The sequence below is a fragment of the Podarcis vaucheri genome, assembly GCF_965113315.1.
Source record: "Podarcis vaucheri genome assembly, chromosome: 8".
Taxonomy (NCBI): Eukaryota; Metazoa; Chordata; class Lepidosauria; order Squamata; family Lacertidae; genus Podarcis; species Podarcis vaucheri.
Genome location: NC_138766.1, coordinates 53,417,356 through 53,439,503, shown reverse-complemented (window position 1 = coordinate 53,439,503; position 22,148 = coordinate 53,417,356). Strand labels below are relative to the sequence as shown.

Here is a 22,148-nt window from a genome sequence, read left to right as displayed (position 1 = left end):
TCTTAAGAGACTGATAGAGAAACTTATGGGCATATATCCTTGTGACCATCATGGAATACTGTGAAGTATTGCAGATTTTCCACTAACCTTTTGTGTTAGTGAGAAGGCAGTAGAAGAGTTGAACTGTTTTTCCTTGCTCTTTCCTCAGGGATCCTGAAAGCCAAGCAGATGAGGACTCTTCAGAAGTGTTTAAACTAGCGAAAGAAGTTCTGTTACAAGGACTGGTTGATGAAAATTCTGGATTGCAGTGAGTAATATTATTCCGTGTGTGTGTGTGTGTGTGTGTGTGTGTGTGTGTGTTTAACTGAAAACCAAAGCCTTATAAACTATTTAATTTCAGAAATCAGAATTATAACTTGAGTGTGTTGGGTGTCTGGGTTTGACGGCTTGGAAGGAAGGAAATGAGATAAAGGTGGTTTTGTTTGCTTTTAAGTCTCTCCCCCTGCTGAATCTCAGTTTCTTTTCCTGTCTTCCTTTGGGCAGTACTAACTTGCCTCTCACCATCACATGAAAACAAACTGAGAGGATCATTTTGTCAATGAGTGGAGTGTGCTGTCAGGTAGTATCCAGCTAAACAGTTCCACTACTGTAACGACTTTTAATTGAACAATGGAACTTCCCATCTGTGCCTAATGCATGACCTCTACATCAGCTCTGGAGGGTTGGGGGAACCCCTGGAACAGATTTAGTGGTTGTACAGGGGGAGGAGAGCGCAGGGAAATTCCATCGCACAGCCAAAAGTCATTGCATTGGCAGAACAGTTTAGTTAGATACAACAAAGGAATTTACCACTAGGTTCGAGTCCTCATTTTCCTGATTTTGCCTTGATGAAGTAAGGAATAAGGAATTTGATCTTGAAATGGTAATCTACTGGTGAAAAATAGGGGGTGGGAAGATGGCTTTGCAATATTTGTTTTGTTTTATTAAATATGTATACCACCCTTCATCCATAGATCTTGGGGTGCTTCACAGCATAAAATTACAATATAAAAAACACAGAATACATAATAAAAATAAGAACAAATGAATAATCCTCCCTCCCACAACAGATTTAAAAGGGCATTGGTTGAAGAGGAATGTTTTTGCCTGGTGCCTAATGATGGCACCAGCCGAACTTCCCTGCGGTTGGCATTCCAAAAGCCACTGGGGAGCCACTGCAAAAAAAGCCCATTCTCGTGTTGCTACCCCCGGACCTCTCGTGGAGTTGGTACACAAAGAAGGACCTCATAGGATGATTTCAGGGTCTGGGTGTGTTCATGTGGGGGTAACTCTGAGCCATTTATGGTGATAATGGCTTAATAAACAAAACATTATTGAGCTTGCCATTGTTGTACTATGCTCTGTATTTCCTTTTACAGAATAATTGTCAGGAACTTTTGGAGTGATGAAACTAGGCTACCAGCCAATACCCTTGATCGAATGTTGACTTTGTTAAGCTCTTTATACTCTGTCAAAATTGAAACTCAGTATTTGAGCTTGGCTACGAATTTTCTGCTTGAGATGACCAGCAAGAGCCCAGATTACTCCAGAAAAATGTTTGAGTATCCACTTTCGGAATGCAAATTTCAGGTGAATTTATTTATATATCTTTATTTTATTTTTGTTTTATGGCTTCCCCGTGGCATTTGGTTGTTGGCATAGATGGGCCATTGGCCTGATCCAGCAGGCTCCTCTTAGGTATTTTTATATAGAATTGTGGGGTGGTCTTCAGGATCCATCACCCTTTAGTCCAGAGCCAGTAAAATCCATTGAGTAGCTATTTGGCTGTAATTTACATTGGTCAGTTTCATACTTTATTAGATGTAAACTGAGGGAGTCATTTTGATGATTACATTGGGAAAGGAGGATATTTTTATAAAATGAAATGGATAGAAATCAGAGGAAAAAATGGAATTTGGGTTAGGAAATGACACCAGTTTAAAAATAAATGCCTAATGGGGGCAAAATTTTATACCCCTCCCATCCAGCTGGGTTTCCCCAGCCACTCTGGGCAACTTCCAGCTAAATATTAAAACAAAGAACTACACTAAGATTTTGTCTAATAGTTTTATATGTAAACCTATCCTAGGCACATTTATTCCATTGTCCCACTGAGTTTAGCGGTATTTCAGCTGAATCAAATTTGATGACTTCAATGGGCAAAGATGGTCTCAGCACTGGGTTGTTGTTTTTTACTTTCTAGGATTTTGCTATTGACTCAAGTTGGCGGTACCGAAGTACTGTTCTTACACCTTTGTTTGCGGAGTCTCAAGCTTCCCAGGATGCCAACAGGTATCGCTCACAGGAAGGATCTCTGGGTGGCCAGATAAGGGCTACACAGCAACAGTATGAATTTACTCCCACACAAAATGCCAGTAAGTTTTCCTGAAGCAGTAGTATTTAATGAAAATCTTAAAAGTGTTTGTGTAAGGAATTCATGCTTCCATGTGTATTCAAAAACTTGTGTGTATGGAGGTTTGTACCTTGGTTCTTGAACTCAATCCATTCTGGAAGTCTTTTCGACTTCCAAAACATTCAAAAACCGAGGTGTGGCTTCTGTTTGGCTGATTGGTCCCAGAAACAATGCCGACAGCCGAAACAGATGTTCAGCTTCCAAAAAACTTTTGCAAACCGGAACACTTATTTCTGGGTTTGGAGCATTCGTGAGCCGATTTGTTCATCAGCTAAGTCATTTAGAAACCAAGGTACCACTGTACTTGCATATACTTTTGTGTTTGTTTGTTGGTGTGTGTGTAAAATCTTTGGCCTCATATACTAAAAATATTAAGTATTTTAGTTTTCATACTGAACCTTCCCCTGATATTCTGTTTCTTTAACATCTATTTCTGGTTATAATTTAGGCCAGTGTTTCCCAACCACTGTTCCGCGGGACACTAGTGTGCCGCGGGAAAAATTAAAAAATTCGAAAGATTTTTTTTTTAAAAAAGTCAAATTTTCGATTGGGGCGCCGTCACTAGATGACCCCTGGGGTTCCCTCCCTCCCTCCCGCTCTGCGCCTCCCTCCTCCTCCTCCTCCTCCGGGGAGGCCCTTCCTGGCTCTCGGCCAAGGCTTGGCGGCTGCCACTCACTCACTCGCTCGCCCACCCGTCCCTCCATCCCTGCACCCGGCCTCTCCCCCTCCGTCCCCGGCGCGGGGGCTGCCGGGATCCGTAGTCCCCTCGCCCTTGGGCTCCGCGCCCGCGCGGGGTGCGCGAACTACGTTTCCCAGCGTGGCCTGGTGGGCCAGGCGTTTTGTTTGAAGCTCTCTTCTCCCGGCCATGGAATGAGCGCGGCGGCCGGGCGGGCAGGGGCTCTTCCGTGCAGACCCCGCGCAGCCTGCCTGCGCCCCCGCGGAGATCGGGCGGCAGGATGGAGCCCGGGGATCCCCGTGGAGGCGGAGGCTGCCCCCCAGGTAGGGCTGCGTCGGGGGGGTTTTATTTTTGCAATGCTGCATCCGCGCTGGAGGGGACGCATCGGACCGCGGGGAGACCCCTTGGCGGGCGTGCAAGGCAATGCATGCGTGCAGGCGTTGCATGAAGTGCAGTGCAATGCAATGGCAACGCGGCGCCCTGCATGCATGCATGCATGCAACTTCCACCGGCGCTCCGGACTTGGCAGGTGAGGGGGGTCCCCAGTGGGCGGCAGAGAGAGCCGGGAGGGCGAAGGGGAGCCGGGGGGAGCAGCCGAGCCCGGGGGGAAACTTCGGCGTCGTTGCGCCGGGTGTTGGAAGCGGAGGCTGGCGGGGGCCCCTCACCTGCAAAACCTGGTCGCCTCTCATATATTTCGTGCATTGCATTCATCGCCCGCTTTCTCCTCCAAGGAGCTCCCGGGGGCGCGCGTGGTTCTCCCCGTGTTATCCTCGCAACAACAGCCCTGCGAGGTGGGTCAGGCGAGTGGCCCAAGGGAGCACCCAGGGATTGTCCTGGCCAGGTGGGGTGATTTGAACCCTGCTCTCTGCCCGGTCTTCGTCCTCATTTAGCCCCCACATGTGCATGACTGTGCATGACTGAGGTTTTCCCCCCTCATCTTGGCTATGGTGTGAGTCTGTGCTGTTAATTAATGGGGTTCTGCCTTCGGAGAAGATGAGCCAGCCCTCAAGGAGGTGATTATAGAATTTGCTAGCAATTCATGTCCCTCCCGGCGTGACGCTGCGCACTGACGTCACAGGGCTGTAATGGTGGTGTGCCTCGAGATTTTTTTCATGAAACAAGTGTGCCTTTGCCCAAAACAGGTTGGGAAACACTGACTTAGGCAAGTAAAAGAATAGTAGTGGCGGGGAGGGGGGCAACATATATTATATTAAATGGAGGGATATGTGAGTATTAATGCTTTCTTCTTATTTCAGGTGGAAGAAGCTCTTTCAACTGGCTGATAGGAAACAGTGTTGACACTTTTTCAGAATACAGATTTCCTTCATCTTCTGAATCCCTGTCATCTTCGATGTTGTTCATTAACAAACGAGCTGACAAATCACACAGACCCGCCTTCAAACCTATAGGTCCTAATTTCGGAGAGAAAAGACTGGGTTTGCCCGGTGATGAGGTGGACAGCAAAGCTCAAGGTACTACAGCTGTTAATGGAGATTTCTCCCTTACAATCCTTAGTTAGAAGAAGCGTTCTTTATTATCTAAGGCTAAGCAAATTACATAATATCACACATGAGTTTTGCGCAAGCAACCAAAAGAAATTGGTTTCAAGAGTTTAAGCCCTTACATTAGGAAAGTTCTTAAATCAAAGGGTTCATATGTCATCAAAATCCCTTTACAGGTCTTATATGATATTATGGGTGAGACTTTCACACCCCATTGTTTAATTAGGAAAGTGTTGTATGCAAGTTATTAAAAAGTAGCTTTATGTATAAGTTAAAAAAGAATTTTCCTTCTCTGTTGCTTAGGTATAGATGAACGGGCAGAGATTCTGAGACTGAGGCGACGGTTCTTAAAAGACAAAGAAAAGCTTAGTTTGATTTATGCAAGGAAGGGCGTTGTTGAACAGAAAAAAGAAAAGGTTTGTTTCCTATAGTATAAATAAAAAACAGAGACTTGAACTGTTTTTAGAGTGCTTCTACTGAAGTACCGCTTTAGGAACAGAGTGCCCGCATGCCTAGGAAGCAGATTGTTCACGTGTCCCATAAGCAGTGGGGTTGAGAGACCACCAAGGCACACGATTCCTCTCCTTCCTAAGAAGCGGTGAAGTATCTAGCTGGGCTCTTGACAGTGTGAGGCACTACAGAGATGGGACTGGAGTATCAAAGCTCCATTCTTTTTCTCAAATAAATGTGAGATGTTGGGGGTTTTTCCCCCCTAAGGAGATTGTTTTGTTGCTTACTTTTCCAAAGCTGATCAGGAAGCTTCCCTATCAAGGTTTTTCTGAGGACAGAAGTTGGCTGACTTGTGGAGGAAGCTATGCTTGCATGGGGCATGTGTGCCCCACTTGCTCCAGTAACTCAGGGCCACTCAAATTAGCCTAATATATTTCCTGAGTGAAGAGGAACACACACACACCATTTCATGTCTTACCCACTCTGGTCTTCTTCATCAGAATCCATGGCTCTTCTTGCTTGATGTAGTAGTAGTAGAAGAAGAAGAAGAGTTTGGATTTGATATCCCGCCTTTCACTCCCCTTCAGGAGTCTCAAAGCGGCTAACAAGCTCCTTTCCCTTCCTCCCCCACAACAAACACTCTGTGAGGTGAGTGGGGCTGAGAGACTTCAAAGAAGTGTGACTGGCTCAAGGTCACCCAGCAGCTGCATGTGGAGGAGCGGAGACGCGAACCTGGTTCCCCAGATTATGTGACTACCGCTCTTAACCACTACACCATGTAGTTCAGCTCGAAGCCTAAACCTTAGAATTGAACTTTTGGGAAGAATTGGAATATGTGACTTAAACTTGAGGTCATGCATTTTCTGTATCAACATTCTTGAGTGGTTAGCTCTCTGCAGGATCCACAAAAAGGAGATGTATATTTATCTATTTATTTTGGAAATTTTTTAATTACTTGAGAGCTGGACCATAAAGAAGGCTGATCGCCGAAGAGGAGGGCAACCAAAATGGTCAAAGGCCTGGAAACAATGCCTTATGAGGAACGGCTAAGGGAGCTGGGCATGTTTAGCCTGGAGAAGAGGAGGTTAAGGGGTGATATGATAGCCATGTTCAAATATATAAAAGGATGTCACATAGAGGAGGGAGAAAGGTTGTTTTCTCTTGCTCCAGACAAGTGTACACGGAGCAATGGATCCAAACTACAAGAAAGAAGATTCCACCTAAACATTAGGAAGAACTTCCTGACAGTAAGAGCTGTTCGACAGTGGAATTTGCTGCCAAGGAGTGTGGTGGAGTCTCCTTCTTTGGAGGTCTTTAAGCAGAGGCTTGACAACCATATGTCAGGAGTGCTCTGATGGTGTTTCCTGCTTGGCAGGGGGTTGGACTCGATGGCCCTTGTGGTCTCTTCCAACTCTATGATTCTATGATTCTATGAATTGATGCTTTTGAATTATGGTGCTGGAGGAGACTCTTGAGAGTCCCATGGACTGCAGGAAGATCAACCCTATCCATTCTTAAGGAAATCAGCCCTGAGTGCTCACCGGAAGGACAGATCGTGAAGCTGAGGCTCCAATACTTTGGCCACCTCCTGAGAAGAGAAGACTCCCTGGAAAAGACCCTGATATTGGGAAAGATGGAGGGCACAAGGAGAAGGGGACGACAGAGGACAAGATGGTTGGATAGCGTTCTCGAAGCTACCAGCATGAGTTTGACCAAACTGCAGGAGGCAGTGGAAGACAGAAGTGCTTGGCGTGCTCTGGTCCAGGGGGTCACAAAGAGTCGGACACAACTAAACGACTAAACAACAACAACATATAGAAAATATCAGAGCTATTTAAAGCATTAGTAATATAGTAAAGCTGTATAAAAACACAATTCTACAGTTCATATCAGTGATCTGGATTCATGGCTTGGGTTAATCATCTGGAAAGTCTTGTCTAAATACAGAAGTATTTTTAACAGGCGTTGAAAAACGTAGCATAGTCAGTGTCTGTCTAATATACCCAGGGGGGGAATTCCACATGGCAAGTGCTGCAGCACTTAAAGATTCTGCTCTAAGTACAGTGGAGTGGACCTTGGGGGAATCAAACGCTATTAGGACGGCCTGTCCTGATGCCTGCTGTGACCAAACTGGTATATAGGGCCCAAGAATATCTTGCAAGTAACCTGGTCCCAAGTTGGTTACAGCTTTCATATGCAAGTGACAGAACCTTAACCCGTGGCTTTGTAGCATATCGGCAGCCAATAATATAGCTCTCTCAGCAAAGGTGTTACATGCTCAATGTAGTAATCCATTCTCAATGTTACTGTATGATAAGCTGTCCCCCCCCCCCATTCACGTCAAAACTAATTCAGAAGTTATCTATTGTTGCAGGAAATTAAAACCCAGCTAAAGATGAAACATGATGCTCAGGTCACTCTGTACAGGAAGTACAGGCAAGGCGACCTTCCTGACATCCAGATTGAATACAGCAGTCTTATTACCCCTCTGCAGGGCGTAGCTCAGGTATGCTCTTTTATCTGTGTTTTTTAACTGCTTTTTGGTAACACAGTTGTGGTAAACGAAATTTCAAAATTTGTGTAAGGTACTCAAATGTAAAGCTGTTCCTGTAAACCTCTACGCTCCAGTTGCAGAAGAGACACATGATTCTCTGTGGAAGCATGAGTGCAGTTGTACTAAGGATTCATTGCTTGCGTTGTCAATTACAGAGAGACCCTATACTGGCTAAGCAGCTTTTCAGCAGTTTGTTTAGTGGAATTCTGGAAGAAATGAAGAAAATGAAAACTCTGCCTGAGAAGAACAGTGTTGTCCAGCAGTTGCTTGAGGATTTCAACCACTTCCTGACAACATCTGTGCTGTATTTCCCACCGTTCATAGCTTGCATCCAGGTAGTGCTTTCTACGTTGCAGTTTGAATTTTGTCCTGTTTTGTCTTTTTAGGCATATACACCAGGTTGGGGGGAAACCTTTTTGGCCCAGTGGCCAGATCTTTATTCTATCCACTCACCATGGGGCATCTTTGACCGGTGGGTAGACCCACTCACCTGTCAACTATCTGGCTTCATAATGATGTTGACATATGTCAAAGTTCAAAGGAAGTCCCTGTACAGCAGAGCTTTCCAAACTTTCATGTTGGCGACACACTTTGTAGAAATGCATCATTTCGTTACACAGTAATTCAGTTTTACTAGCCAACTGGAAGTTAAACTAACCCCTTTCCAGCCCCAGGAGGAGCACGGGGATTGTTTGTGTGACACACCTACACACTGCAGCTGACACACTGATGTGTCGCAACATACAGTTTGGAACGTTCTGCTGTACAGCAACCCCTTTTAAAGACGCACACCTCAAATAGGCTCCCTTTAATTGACAGTTGGCTGATGGTCGGTTAGAGGGAGCCCCTTTGAAGTTTCTGCACAGAGGAAAATGACCCAAAATGTCCCAAACATAGGAGCATTTCCCCCTCTACAAAGGAAGTAGTTTGTATTCAGAGCAGTGGGGGAAGTGCTTTGAAAACAAACTACTTCCTTCAGGAAAAAGAAAAGAAATGCTCCAATGAAAGATGACACATTTTTTTCTTTCCAAAGAAACTTGCCAAAGCCCCTTCTGCAGTGCTTCCCACATGTTTGTGTCACTTGATGTGACTTGAACAAAACAGGCTGGTGGGCCAAATTTGACCAGCAGACCAGAAAATTTCCACCACTTTTACAGAAGATATAAATGAGCCCAAGCTAAAATTGATTAAAGATGACACCATTCTTACTTAAATTTGTTAATATTTGCCCAGGGACGTACTAGTTCTTCCTTCTTTTAATGATCTGTGAAGTTGCCTTAATTCTTGTTCTCTACATTATAAAATTTACCTATTTGGCTAATTTCTTTGTAGACAAAGGTGTTTAGTGTGGAACTGCATATGTCTTGGGAGACACACAAAGAAAACCATGCTCAAAGCGGCTCACACCAGTGAAACAGGGATGCATTTCAAACAATCACTACAAAAACAACTTGCTTGTGTCTGATTATGACAGTGTTGTACATCTCCCTGTCTCTGCAGCTAATAATAATATGAAGTGAGGCTAGGGAAATGCACAATATTATGATGTCAAGACATAAGTAAGTTGTCCTAGTTCTAGACATAACAGAGGGGGCTGTTGGATTAAGTGAGTGTGTGTGTGTGTGTGTGTGTGTGTCTATGTGTGTGTGTGTGTGTGTGTGTGTGAGAGAGAGAGAGAGAGAGAGAGAGACATGGCTTATTTAACATTACATATTAAGCTAACCTCAAAGTAATTCCAATAGCTAATTATGGGTTTGGTGCAATAGGAAATGAGCTACCAACACAGAGAGCTGCTGGACCTCAGCCCTTCAAGTGTGAGCACTAGCTGCTTAGCAAGTTTGCAGCAGCCAGTGGGTATCCTGCTTCTTGAACAATCTTTAATTCACCTTTCCCCGGAGGAGGAGGAGGAGGAGGAGCCACCCTCCAAAAGGATGCGTGGAAAGACAGAACTTTCACCCAATGTGATCAAATGGATTGAACTTGCCAAGTAAGTTTTTTTCTTTCCTCTCTAGAGTTACATTACTGTATGGTATGTTTTTTAAATTTACTGTATAAAAAAAACCTATAAGTAGTAGTATTTTTGCAGCCTATATAACACCTATTGAATTAGCATTTTCTCAATAGCGACGCTGTTGGATTAGGACTGAAAACAAACCCAGGTTCTAAGGTTTACTCAACAGTGATACTCACTGGATTACTTTGAGCTGCCCTGGGGTGGCTAAACCATGGGGTGTATACAGCCAAGAGGTTTTGGGTGGCAAATTCAGTGTGGTGTATATGTGTAAATATATATGAGGGGGAACTCCCCTACTTTCCCCAAGCACCCTAGTGTAACCTTCACCACTTCTAAGTCATTTGGAGCTTCTAAAAAAAACCTTCAATGGAATCTTTCCTGCTGCTCTATTAACAGGGCTACTTTTTAGCCTACTCTCTTCACGTCTCTTCATTGCTGTCCACATTATTGGTTGTGCAATGATGTCTTCAGTAGCTGATGACAAACTATCCTTCTTGATTACCCGCAAAGGCACCAGAGCAAGAAAAACAATGCAGGCAGCAGTGATCAGAAGTAAGGGAGTCAGCACCATCTGTTGATTGCAATGGTTATCAAATTTAATGTCTTTGGGGGAATTAGGGATGGGGAAGACAGGTTCTGAAAGAAGGAGGGAAATAATCACATAGAAAACCAGGCAATGCCCCAATTATGTACATTCCCTTTGTTTGTGACCATGCACACACATGCGAAGTACTTGGAAGTGGTACCCAGAAATGTTCAACCAAACCCCACCATTCCTCTGACACGCGGGAAGTGGAGGGGCGGTGTGGCTGGCCCAGCTGACGCGTGCAGGGCAGAAGCTTTACCGTGCATGATAGCTGGGATGACTTAGCTCAGGCTCCTGAAGGCCAGAGGGATGGAGGGGCTTGGTTGAGGAGGGCTCTCCTGGGTGCTCCCCATTTTACACAATTTCATATACATGCGTGAAATGACCTCGGGGCTATTGCTTATGGAAGTTAGGATAACGTGTACTTCAGCAATAAGCATTCAGCTGTATCCTGGATTTTTTCCCACTTTCTTTTTTCCCCCCAAATGAGTTTTTATTGGTTTATCATTATATATACATATAAACAAATACAAAGTATACTACATAAATTACATGTGTCATATCCAGTCCATGAATCATACATATATTACATAATTGTTTTAAGCTCCACCGAGCCTTACACTTCCCTCCACTCCTTTGGTAAGTATCAGATAAATTCTGGAATCACGTATTTTATCTCCTTTACTTATTAGTCGTTCGCTGTTAGTTATTCCAGTCCCGCCAGTGTCGTCAAAGTTCTACAATTAGTTCTTATATATGTCAAATATTTGTTCCAATTGTCATGAAATTTCTGTTCGTCCTGATCCCTTAATCTTCCTGTTATTTTAGCTAGCTCAGCATAGTTTATCATCTTGACTTGCCAGTCACTTATAGTAGGTATTACCTTCATTTTCCAGTTTTGTGCTAACATGGTTCTTGCGGTCGTTGTGGCATATAAAAATAGATTTTTATCTTCTTTTTAAATTTCTTTGCTAGTTATTCCTAGCAGGAAGGCTTCAGGCTTTTTTGGAAAAGTATATTTCTTTTTTTTTTTAAGCTCATTGTAAATCAGTTCCCAAAAGCCTTTCACCTTACTGCATGTCCACCACATATGGTAGAAGTCACCTTCTACCTCTCCACATTTCCAGCATTTCTTATTCTTCAATCTATAAATCTTAGCTAACTTCACTGGCGTGAGATACCACTTATAAATCATTTTTCAAAGGCTCTCCCTCAATGCCGTACACGCCGTGAACTTCATATTAATATTCCACAATTCATGCCACATCACAAAATCAATATTGTGACCAATATCCATGGCCCATTTGGTCATAGCCTCCTTCACCTCTTCGTCTTTTGTGTACTAATCCAATAAGAGATCATACATCCTAGACAAAGTTTTATTTTTACCTTCTATAACTTCCACATTAAATTTAGATTTTTTATCTTCAAATCCTAATTTCTTTTTGTCTTCTTTTAGCAAGTCGTTTACCTGGTGGTATTGCAACCACCCTGTAAATAAGTTCTTTACCGCTTCATAGGGTTTAAGTTTTATGCCCTGATCGGTTTTCCTGGTAAGTTCTTCATAAGTGGCTTTCCCCCCCTCCATATTAGTTTTTTTGACAGTCAGCACTTCTATTGGTGAAATCCACCAGGGTGTTTTCTTTTCCAGCAAATCTTTATTTCTTTCCCAAACTTGGAATATTGGTCCTCTAATTATATGATTTAGAAAGCCTCTATGAACTTTCACCTTCTCGTACCACAGGTACGAGTGCCACCCGTACCTGTTATCGAAGCCCTCTAAATCCAAAATATCAGTATTTTCCAGTTTTATCCAATCTTTCACCCACATTAAACACGCCACTTCATAGCATAAACTCAAATCTGGTAATGAGAAATCTCCTCTCTTTTTTATCTACCAATATTTTCATTTTTATTCGCGGTCTTCTGCCCTGCCAAATATATCTCGCCAAAGCCCTTTGCCACTCTTTGCACTGTTTCAGCCCCTTAATTACTGGAATAGTTTGAAGCAAAAATAGCACTCTGGGCAAGACATTCATTTTGATAACTGATATCCTACCCAAAAAAGAAAGTTTCAGTCTCTCCCAGATTTCTAGATCTTTCTTAATACTCTTCCAAGTAGCTTCATAGTCATCTTTATATAAATTTATGTTTTTAGCTGTAATCCACACTCCGAGATATTTCACCTTCTTTGCTGCCATAATTCCGGTTTTTTTTCTAATTCTACGATATCTTCTTTGCTTATATTTTTTGTCAACATTTTAGTCTTGTTCTTGTTGAGTTTAAGACCTGCCACTTTGCCGAACTCTTCTAATTTCTGTAATGCTTCTTGCAGACTATTCTTTGGGTCTTCCAATGTTAATACTATGTCATCCACGAAAGCTTTCATTTTATATTCTTTACTTCCTACCTTCACTCCTTTGACCTCCATTGTTTCCCTTAACTTCTTATTAAATACTTCCAGCACTGTTATAAATAGCAGGGGAGACAGAGGACATCCTTGCCTTGTCCCTTTAGCAATATCAAGCATTCAGCTGTATCCTGGATTTTTTCCCCACTTTCTAGGCTTTATCGATCAGTTGGAGATTATGATGTTCTGCGGGCTATTTTTAGTGGAAAGATTGACACTAAGGAAATTACTCATAAAGCTCTATTAGCAGAAGCAAAAAACGATTATGCTGAAGCAGCAAAGCAATATGATAAGGTATGCTTTTCATATGAAGTCTTGCTTTCAAGTATCTGAAGAAAAAATAAGTAATTGTTCAGGCTGAATATTGATTTTTTAAAGGTTCTTCAAATAATCATTTCTCTGCTTTAGCCAGGACAATTTTCTTCATGACTGAGGAAAAGGAGAGGCATGAATTGCACATAAATGTGTTAAGACTTTGAAAGCTTTTCAATGCAGCTTTATAGTCATTAGTAGGGGTAGAAGAGAGTTTGATTTACTGACCTCTAAGTTAGCCCCTAAGGTGTAGTCAGAGTATTGATTAATGGAAGGTCGGAGTAATTGGTGCAACACCAACATAGGTTGGAAGGCTGGGCAGGGTGTGCAGGGTGTGTGTGTGGGGGGGGGGAATCCCATTGATAGGAATTCTATCAGCCCTCCCATGAAGCCATTCTGAGAACTCAATTTCAGGGATTGTTCCTGGTGTTGGGCCAGAGAAACAAAGCGGGGATGCATTTTGCGTACCACCCTCCCTGTTGCCCGACACCCTCCCTGCTTAAACTGGTTGAGGTGGTTTCCTGAGTTCTCTTCTTATTATTCCTTTCTTTCATTAGTTAACAGTTTGCTTTCAGTGTTTCGTCTGTTAACTTGTTAGTCTATATATTGTTGGATATGCTTAAATACAAAGGAGTGTTGCTGGATTAAAAAAAAATAGATTTGTTAAAGGAGCATCTCTATTTTGGCAGTTATCCAGAAATATTATATGACTGGTAGTTCTGCTTTTATGGGAGGGGCTGTCTTTCATGCATGCAGCACAAGCTTTGCATGCCAAAAGGTCCTTGGCATCTCTAGGTGCAGCTGGAAAAGACGTCTGTCTAAAATCAGTGTTGGCTGTTGTAATCTAGGTGGGCCAATGGTTGGGCTTGGTATTCGGCAGCTTCCTTTGCTCCTAGGTCACGTGGTGGTGGTGGTGTTGTTTTTGCACAGGTATCAAAACTGTTATGGAAGAGCAAATTGGCTATGAATTCATAATTGCGTACAGATAAATTATTAGTTTATAAATTCCTTGTTAACCCACGCAGGTGGCACTGTGGGTTAAACCACAGAGCCTAGGACTTGCCGATCAGAAGGTTGGCGGTTCAAATCCCTGCGACGGGGTGAGCTCCCGTTGCTTGGTCCCTGCTCCTGCCAACCTAGCAGTTCAAAAGCACATCAAAGTGCAAGTAGATAAATAGGTACCGCTCCAGCGGGAAGGTAAACGGCGTTTCCATGTGCTGCTCTGGTTCGCCAGAAGCGGCTTTGTCATGCTGGCCACATGACCTGGAAGCTGTACGCCGGCTCCATCAATAAAGCAAGATGAGCGCCGCAACCCCATAGTCGGTCACAACTGGACCTAATGGTCAGGGGTCCCTTTACCTAAATTACTAGCTAATCACTGAGATACACATGCATTTGTTTCTACAGGCACTCTCTATGCAAGACTGGCCTGATGAAGAACCAACAGAAGCAGAAAAAGATTTTTGGGAGCTTGCATCTCTTGAATGTTACAACCGCTTGACAGAATGGAAGTCTCTGGAATACTGTTCGACTGTAAACATTGATAATGGACAGCCCTCAGACCTAAATAAAACATGGAGTGATCCATTTTATCAGGTTTTCAAACATACGTATATGTTTTCCATTCTGGCTACGTTGCACTTGTTCATTGCATCAGTCTGCTTATACTGTATGACAGGGCCAAACTGCATGCGATAATGGAGATTTGTGATTCATCTCTGTGTTTTCCTACTACAGGTCTAACAGCAGCTTCTGGGGTGTGTGGGTTTTGAGTATGCAAAGTGTGTGTGTGTGTGTGTGTGTGTGTGTGCATGTGCGCTGCAGGGGGCGGGGAGTTAAGTATTTTCCTCCCCCTGCTGCTGCTCCAGAAAAACTGGCTACCCTAGTAGCAGCTGTGTTTCAATTTATTTTCGTTCTTTTCTTTAAAAAAGGGTTTTGAGATCAGTCATGAATCTGCTGTGTAATGTGTCATTTGGTCCTTCCCTGTGGGAAGAGCTCTCAACCTAATATTAGTCTTGTGTGGAAGAATCTCACTGTTAGTATGTATTAAAATATTAAACGAAAGCGCCAAATGCAGCAGAGGACATTAAAGTTTTAATATAAATATAATTAAGTGAAATATAATCCAGGATAATGCAATCAGGTCATGAATGCTATTTCAATGTAATAAAACTAATTTCAATTTCCCACCACTTTAGGAAACCTATCTGCCATACATAATTCGCAGCAAACTGAAGCTTCTCCTTCATGGTGCTAATGACCAGTCTTTACTGACATTCATTGATGAAGCTATGAAGACTGAGCAGAAGAAAGCTCTAATAGAAATGTATTACAGCCAAGAGTTGAGTCTTCTCTACATTCTACAGGATGATTTTGACAGAGCCAAATATTATGTCAATAACGCTATGCAGGTGTTCATGCAGGTAAGGATCACATACATCTGGTGTGAAAAGTCAGTAGATAACTGATAAAAGTTCATTGCTACTGCAGGATTATGTCACTCTCCACTGCCTCCCTGGGAGTTAAAAGGGGATAAAATGGGTTCAGGTTTAAAGTCTTGATTCCCTGAGATGATCAGGGCTTGCTAACTGCAGAATGTGTAAGGAAAAGCATAGCATAAAGGAAAATCCACTAATTGTTGTACAGGAATTCAAATGGAAATGTTGTCTACTCCACAGAACTATTCGAATATCGATTCACTGTTGCACCAGAGTCGACTTACCAAGCTGCAGTCTGTTCAGGCTTTAACAGAAATACAGGACTTTGTCAACTTTATAAGCAAGCCAGGTAAGTTTTTTCAACTTCATGCAGTGCTTTCACATTGTTGTAGTAGACTTGTAAATCTGGGGGGAAATTAATCCCAACTCGGAGGTATGTATCTTTCATTTTGCACCTACAAAAATGTACAGAATAGCTATAATGATATTGGATGTCACCTTTTCTTGATAGTGGCTACTACTACAGGTTTTTTTATCACTTTGTTCTGATGCAAGTGTATTTCTGTATTTAAGCTACTCTTCTGTTTTAAACTACTGTTCTTCTATGCCACATCATGACCTGTTTTGACATTCCGGAAGCTGACAGAACCAGCTTCCACTGAACTGCTGTTTATAAAACAAATATGCATACAAACAATTCGACATCAGTAACTGGCCATGCTAGTTATTTAGGAGTTTGACATGTGTTTCTTATGCTGCATTATCAGGTTGAAGGTGTAATTTTTAAACTTTGTATTCTTTCCTCCAACAAATGGTTCTTAGGTAATATAGGTTCTCAGGCATCACTTAAGAGACTTCTTAGTATTTGGACAAACAGATATCCCGATACCAAAATGGATCCTATGAACATTTGGGATGATATCATTACAAATCGGTAAATAAAGGTTGATCTTGATTATTTGTAATTGCATATATCTATTAAGCATTCAGTCATTTAATATGTTCCCAGTGAAATTGTTCTTGTACTGTCTACAACTGTTTCTGTAATTAATCATTTCTGTTGATAGACGGTCAAGACAGTTCAAGGATTGGTTTTGCATGTTATATACCCACAACACATTCAGATGTTTATTTAATGCATATTCCTTCTCTTCCAACTTTTCATATAGAAAAATAAGAGTAAGGACTGAAATGTCTTCTGTGGTTCCAGTTCTGTTTCTGTCAACGTTATGTTATTTTCCTTATGTTTCTGCAGATGTTTCTTTCTTGACAAAATTGAGGAGAGACTTCCTAAAACGAGTCTGGAAGACAGTATAGAAGTGGATGGAGGGGGAGATGCTAGTTTCAAAATGGAAGTGGACCATGAAGATGAAGATATACACTCACTGATTAGAAACTGCAAATTTACCATGAAAATGAAAATGATAGAGAGTGCCAGGAAACAGGTGCCTATGTCCTGTTTAGCAGCCCTTAATCCATTATAAAAACATAAGAAGTAGATCTGGATAACACATGCTTCTGTTACCCTTTTCTTACCTTCATATTTAATAGATTTGCCTTTCTTCCATATCCTTTGCTGTTTTTTACTGATGTTTCTCTCCACACGCCCCGCCCCCCTGAAATGTTAATGCAGAACAGCTTCTCAGTAGCCATGAAACTTCTGAAGGACCTGCATGCAGATTCTAAGACAAGAGAAGACTGGCTTGTGAGATGGAACCACAGCTATTGCCGCTTCAGCCACAGTCGCAGCCGAAGCCAGAGTAGTCCTGAACAAATACTTACAGTACTCAAAACCACCTCCCTTCTAGGTATGTGTTTCATGAAGCGGTCTACTATGCATAAATCGTGCGTGGTTAAGAGAGGATCTTAACTGCACTTTCTGCATATATCATATTTGTAACAGTGTCAATTTTACAATGTTTGGTCCAACAGATGAGGATAAATTGGGCAGCTTGAGCAGCAGTGCCTTAACCTTCCGCAACCAAAACCACCTCCTGGGTACCACTTTCCACATCATGGCCAGTGCCCTTTGCAAGGATCCAGGGTGTCTTGACCAAATTGAGGAAGAGAAAGCTAAAAAGGTCTTAGTGCTTTCAGGAGAAAAGCCTGATAATATTGAAAAGGTAAGTTCCTTTTCTCTCAGAATTGCTAAACAAGTGACTGAAGGTACAACTTGATTTTCTTCTTTCTTGCCCTAATCAATTATATCAGAGGTTTTCAACCTTTTTGGGTCCACGGCTCCCTTGACCAAGTACATTCTTTCTGCAGCTCCCCTGTGGGGCGCAGGAGACCAGTTATGTCTTTTATTTAGATTCTAAATTTAAGTGCCCACTTCTGTGACTCTTGAACTTGGTTCTGGGATTTCTGATTTGTTGTAATTTCAGGTTATAGCAGGTTTGAATAAGAGGGCGTTCCAATGCTTCAGCAAGGCTGCAAGGAAAGCTGAAGAAGAGGTACAGTCCATCTCATCTGAACACATAGATACAAAGGGTGTCATAGATGCTTATATGACGTTGGCTAATTTCTGTGACAGTCACCTCCGGAAGGAAGAAGAAAGCTCAGCAGGTGAGATAAAAGAGGGGTTGTTCATGCAGCTATGACAAAGATAGATTGGTGGGTGGGTGTATATTTAAGGCCACAGTGATGTATTCTTCTTGGACAGTTAAATCTACCCCAGTTGAACATTTTGATAGCTGATAAGAGCTAGTATATCTAACATCAGTTTGGATTTTAGTTTTCGTGTTTGTTCTGGTAAGGTACATATCATCACTTACCATAATGATCTGTTCCTACAAATGTTTTTCCTAACCAAAACTGAAGAAGTAAAATCAACTCATGGTGGTTTTACATCATCAGAAAATAACGTTATTCACCTAGCAGTTCTAAAATGTAGACACTTTTACTCTTGCGAGATTGAATGTATTGCCCTCGGCTGTACTTGAGGGACAATTCCAAACGAAAAATGCTTATGTCCCTGTGGAGATGGCAGTACCGAATCGGTGGCGCATGCCCATCTGGCTTGCACTCTTTATAAAGACTTGAGGAATGAGGTTATCACCCCTCTTTTATTGTCCATTCTGGGTTGCCCAGCCACTGCCACGGCGTCCTTTCTCTTGGCAGATCAAGATGAGCAGGTGACAGCAAAGGTTGCAAGGTATTTAGCAGGGGCAATTCAAATAAGATCTACTATTTGACTACTGATTCAAAACCCTAAAATGTATTTTATATAATTGACTTTTTATTTCTATTCTTTGTGTATCCTATTGTTGTTTTAATGCTTTGGCCGATGGCTGATGCAAATAAAGATTCATTCATTCATTCACATGTTATTCAATCTTATATATAAAAATTTTTTGGAATATTTATAAACCACTAAACATTATAAAAACCATAGTGGTATACAACAGTAAAACAATACAAGTAAAACAAGTAAAAACTGATAAAATAGTTATTAAAATAAACGACAATGAGATACTGCCAATTAAGTCCTGAGATGGTTACAAAAACAACAGGTTACAATTAAATAAATGGATTTAGCATATACTGTGCTTCAAAGTGCTAGGTGCCCCCAAACCATCAGTAATATGTTTTGTAAACTTCATTCTGGCCAACCATCAATACTGATGAGTCTCATGGAGAAAATGTTATAATACCAACATATGCAAAATGCTTAGAGCAGTGAGCTGCATTATCACAGAGTAAATGTCTGACAGAGGCCAAACAGAGTTAGCTGTTGTTTTTAAATATTAGATTTTGATAAGGTACTTCATTGAAATAGAGTTTTAATAGAACATTGCAAGCTATGGCTTTCTGTTTGTCTTCTTGTGTCTTGTCAGATATAAATGCTGTGGATTTGCAGGCATTTCCAGCCATTGTGGTGGAGAAAGTCATAAAAGCTCTAAAACTGAATTCTGAAGAAGCCAGGTTGAAATTTCCCAGGCTGTTGCAAATTGTAGAAAAGTACCCAACAGAGACTTTGGGCCTCATGGCACAAGAGGTGAGCCTTCCCTTCCCTGTGGGCAAACAAAAATATAAACTTGGTTTTGATATGACATAAAATTATTCAGGGTAGCAAAAATAAGAAGGGATTGCAAAGAGCTTTGAAAGGATCTCTCCAAACTGGGTGAGTGGGCAATGAAATGGTGGAAATGCATTTCAGCGTAAGGAAGTGTAAAACTGCTTTAGCAGCTGAACACAAGATTCCCCTTTTTAATTCCCAGTTTAGTTAAGAATTCTTGTTTATTTCTGTGTTAACATTCTTAGAAACGTGCTGTAATGTGCTTTGCAAAGTCAACACTTCATGCAAATTTGATATCATCCATGCACATTACCAGACGAAAGTTACAGTAGGGTAAATGCTGCATTTTATTCTGTTGGCTCAGCTGAGATGGGTAGAAGAAATGGGTATTGTTTGCTTTTCGCCACCTTCACATACATTACATGTTTTTTAAATAGATTTCCTCAGTACCCTGTTGGCAGTTCATTGGCTGGATCAGCCAGTTGATGGCGATGCTTGACAAGGAGGAAGCAATTGCCGTACAACATGCAGTGGAAGAAATTGCCAACAGCTACCCGCAGGCCTTAGTGTATCCTTTCATGATCAGCAGTGAGAGCTTTTCTTTCCAGGAAACTGTCGTGGGCCATAGGAATAAGGAGTTTGTAGCAAGGTGAGGATGTTGAGCGATACATTTTTGGAAGCAAATAATCTTTATTGCTGGTAACAAGAAATTATACATTCCAAAAAGCACATACACTAGTCTCAAGTTTACAGTATAGTACATTTTAAATAGAAGCGTTAGAGGTAGGCATTGTATCTTAAGAAATATAGGCGTTTCCCTTTTCTGCACTTCCTTAGCTGTTAAAGAGTCCCAATTTTGTAACATACTTCTCAGCAAAATTAAAAGTAACAACTGTTTTTATTTTCATGCTCTTCTGTTGGGTGGTGTCCAGTGCTTGCCTTCTACTGAGAGAAAGCCTCTGTCTGTGGAATGGTAGAGGGAGGCAATTTTCAGCAATGCTTCTTTCCCCCTGCAGCCCCACACTCCCTCCAATATGTTCTGGAGAATCCCTCCACCCTCTGGAGCAAATTTTGAGAGGGGTGGGCTGCAAGGCAGAGCAGGAATTGCTATAAATTGCTTCCTGCTCCACCAGTTGGTGTGTTTTCTGTCAGTAGAAGGAAAGCCTTGGATGCCACTTGGTCACTTATTGTGAAGCTTACTTCTGGTGCTTGTGCAGGAGGCATCCAGCCCCACCTAATTTGCCGAGGGAGCTGTTCTAAGTTATTGCAGGAATCTATAAATTAGATTCACATGTTTTGTTTCATGCTTGCTCAGAGGAGCATGCTTGCTTTTGCTTCTCTTCTGCTTAGCAGCACGATGGAAATGGGGAGGAACCTTGCCTAGCCAGTACAAGTCTGGATCGCATATCCTCACTGCCTAGGCTGGGGGGTGGGGGACATTTAACCCATTTTTACCAAAATTACCAGGAGGAACACGGGGGGCGCTGTGGTCTAAACCACTGAGCCTAGAGCTTGCCGATCGGAAGGTCGGCGCTTCGAATCCCTGTGACGGGGTGAGCTCCTGTTGTTCGGTCCCAGTTCCTGCCAACCTAGCAGTTTGAAAGCACGTCAAAGTGCAAGTAGATAAATAGGTACCGCTCTGGCGGGAAGGTAAATGGCGTTTCCGTGCGCTGCTCTGGTTTCTCCAGAAGCAGCTTAGTCATGCTGGCCACATGACCCAGAAAAACTGCCTGCAGACAAACATCAGCTCCCTCAGCCAGTAAAGCGAGATGAGCACCGCAACCCCAGAGTCGTTCGCAACTGGAGGGGTCCTTTTTACCTAAATACCTCAAGCACACTTACCAGTAAGTGATAAATATTCTGTTTTAGTATTGCAGTTTAAGAAAGCTTCTTTGGTGTTTTATGGAGGAATTGAGCTATATTATCTATTCACAAAGCAGAAGAGAATGCTACTGCGATTATATTTCCTCTTCCCTTTGTGATGATTTATTCTTTATAGGTTGAAGAACAAATTGGACAGAGGAGGAGTGGTGCAAGGTTTTGTCCATGCCCTAGAGCAGCTATCCAACCCCGCAATGCTCTTCAAGGTACAATAACTGAATTCTTCATCCTGTGAGGGGATGTGTGATGTTTAAATGCATGCATGTGCTTTTTGAGTGTTGAGGGCACATCTGAATAATTATTGAAGCAGCCCAGCTTCCATTAGTAGCTGCTATGTTTTAACTTTTGTTCTTTGGTTGGGTGCGAGAAGTGGTAAAGTGGTGTTATTCTGGATTCACAGGATTGGACTGAAGATGTTAGAAATGAGCTGGGGAAAACTAAGAGGAGTAAAAATAACATCCAGGAGTTGTATGATGGAATGTTCCGGAATCTGGGAAATTTACAGGCTCCAGGTCTTGGGTTGTACAGAAAGAAGTTCATTCAGGCATGTATTAATTATAGCACCTTTGGTTGAATGTTTTACATGTATAGCAGGAAAGTTAAAATATAATATGGAAAACCTGAATTAAACAATTGCATTTTATTATGGCCCTGAACATGCCTTGCACATCTGTATAGGCTTCAGAAATGGATGTTGTAGTTAAGTGTATTATTTACCACCACAGTCTTTGACCCTGTGTGTCATGGAACATTAGCAAGAATTAAAACCGTTCTGAAGGAGTGCAATCTGTGGTCCATAAGATCAGGAATATGATTTCCAGTTCTAGCCCAAGTATAGCCACTGGTACTTTTATTCTACTACAGAGATGTAACTGGTACTACTGAGTGGAGAGTTGTCCTTCATCTGCATTCACA

General features: G+C 42.1%; 1 protein-coding gene across 1 annotated transcript in view; it reads left to right on the top strand.

The window, feature by feature from the left end:
- PRKDC (protein kinase, DNA-activated, catalytic subunit) overlaps nt 1-22,148 on the top strand; it is an 86,928-nt gene that overhangs the window by 50,482 nt on the left and 14,298 nt on the right. Inside the window, exons 56-76 of the mRNA XM_082236085.1 lie at nt 149-247; nt 1,359-1,569; nt 2,183-2,354; nt 4,325-4,540; nt 4,874-4,986; nt 7,395-7,526; nt 7,730-7,909; nt 9,341-9,561; nt 12,740-12,878; nt 14,304-14,492; nt 15,095-15,319; nt 15,575-15,683; nt 16,157-16,268; nt 16,590-16,779; nt 16,968-17,142; nt 17,267-17,457; nt 17,719-17,899; nt 19,171-19,331; nt 19,790-20,001; nt 21,352-21,439; nt 21,634-21,777. Coding sequence (XP_082092211.1) covers nt 149-247; nt 1,359-1,569; nt 2,183-2,354; nt 4,325-4,540; nt 4,874-4,986; nt 7,395-7,526; nt 7,730-7,909; nt 9,341-9,561; nt 12,740-12,878; nt 14,304-14,492; nt 15,095-15,319; nt 15,575-15,683; nt 16,157-16,268; nt 16,590-16,779; nt 16,968-17,142; nt 17,267-17,457; nt 17,719-17,899; nt 19,171-19,331; nt 19,790-20,001; nt 21,352-21,439; nt 21,634-21,777 — 3,460 coding nt within the window. The remainder of the gene's footprint in view (nt 1-148; nt 248-1,358; nt 1,570-2,182; nt 2,355-4,324; nt 4,541-4,873; nt 4,987-7,394; nt 7,527-7,729; nt 7,910-9,340; nt 9,562-12,739; nt 12,879-14,303; nt 14,493-15,094; nt 15,320-15,574; nt 15,684-16,156; nt 16,269-16,589; nt 16,780-16,967; nt 17,143-17,266; nt 17,458-17,718; nt 17,900-19,170; nt 19,332-19,789; nt 20,002-21,351; nt 21,440-21,633; nt 21,778-22,148) is intronic.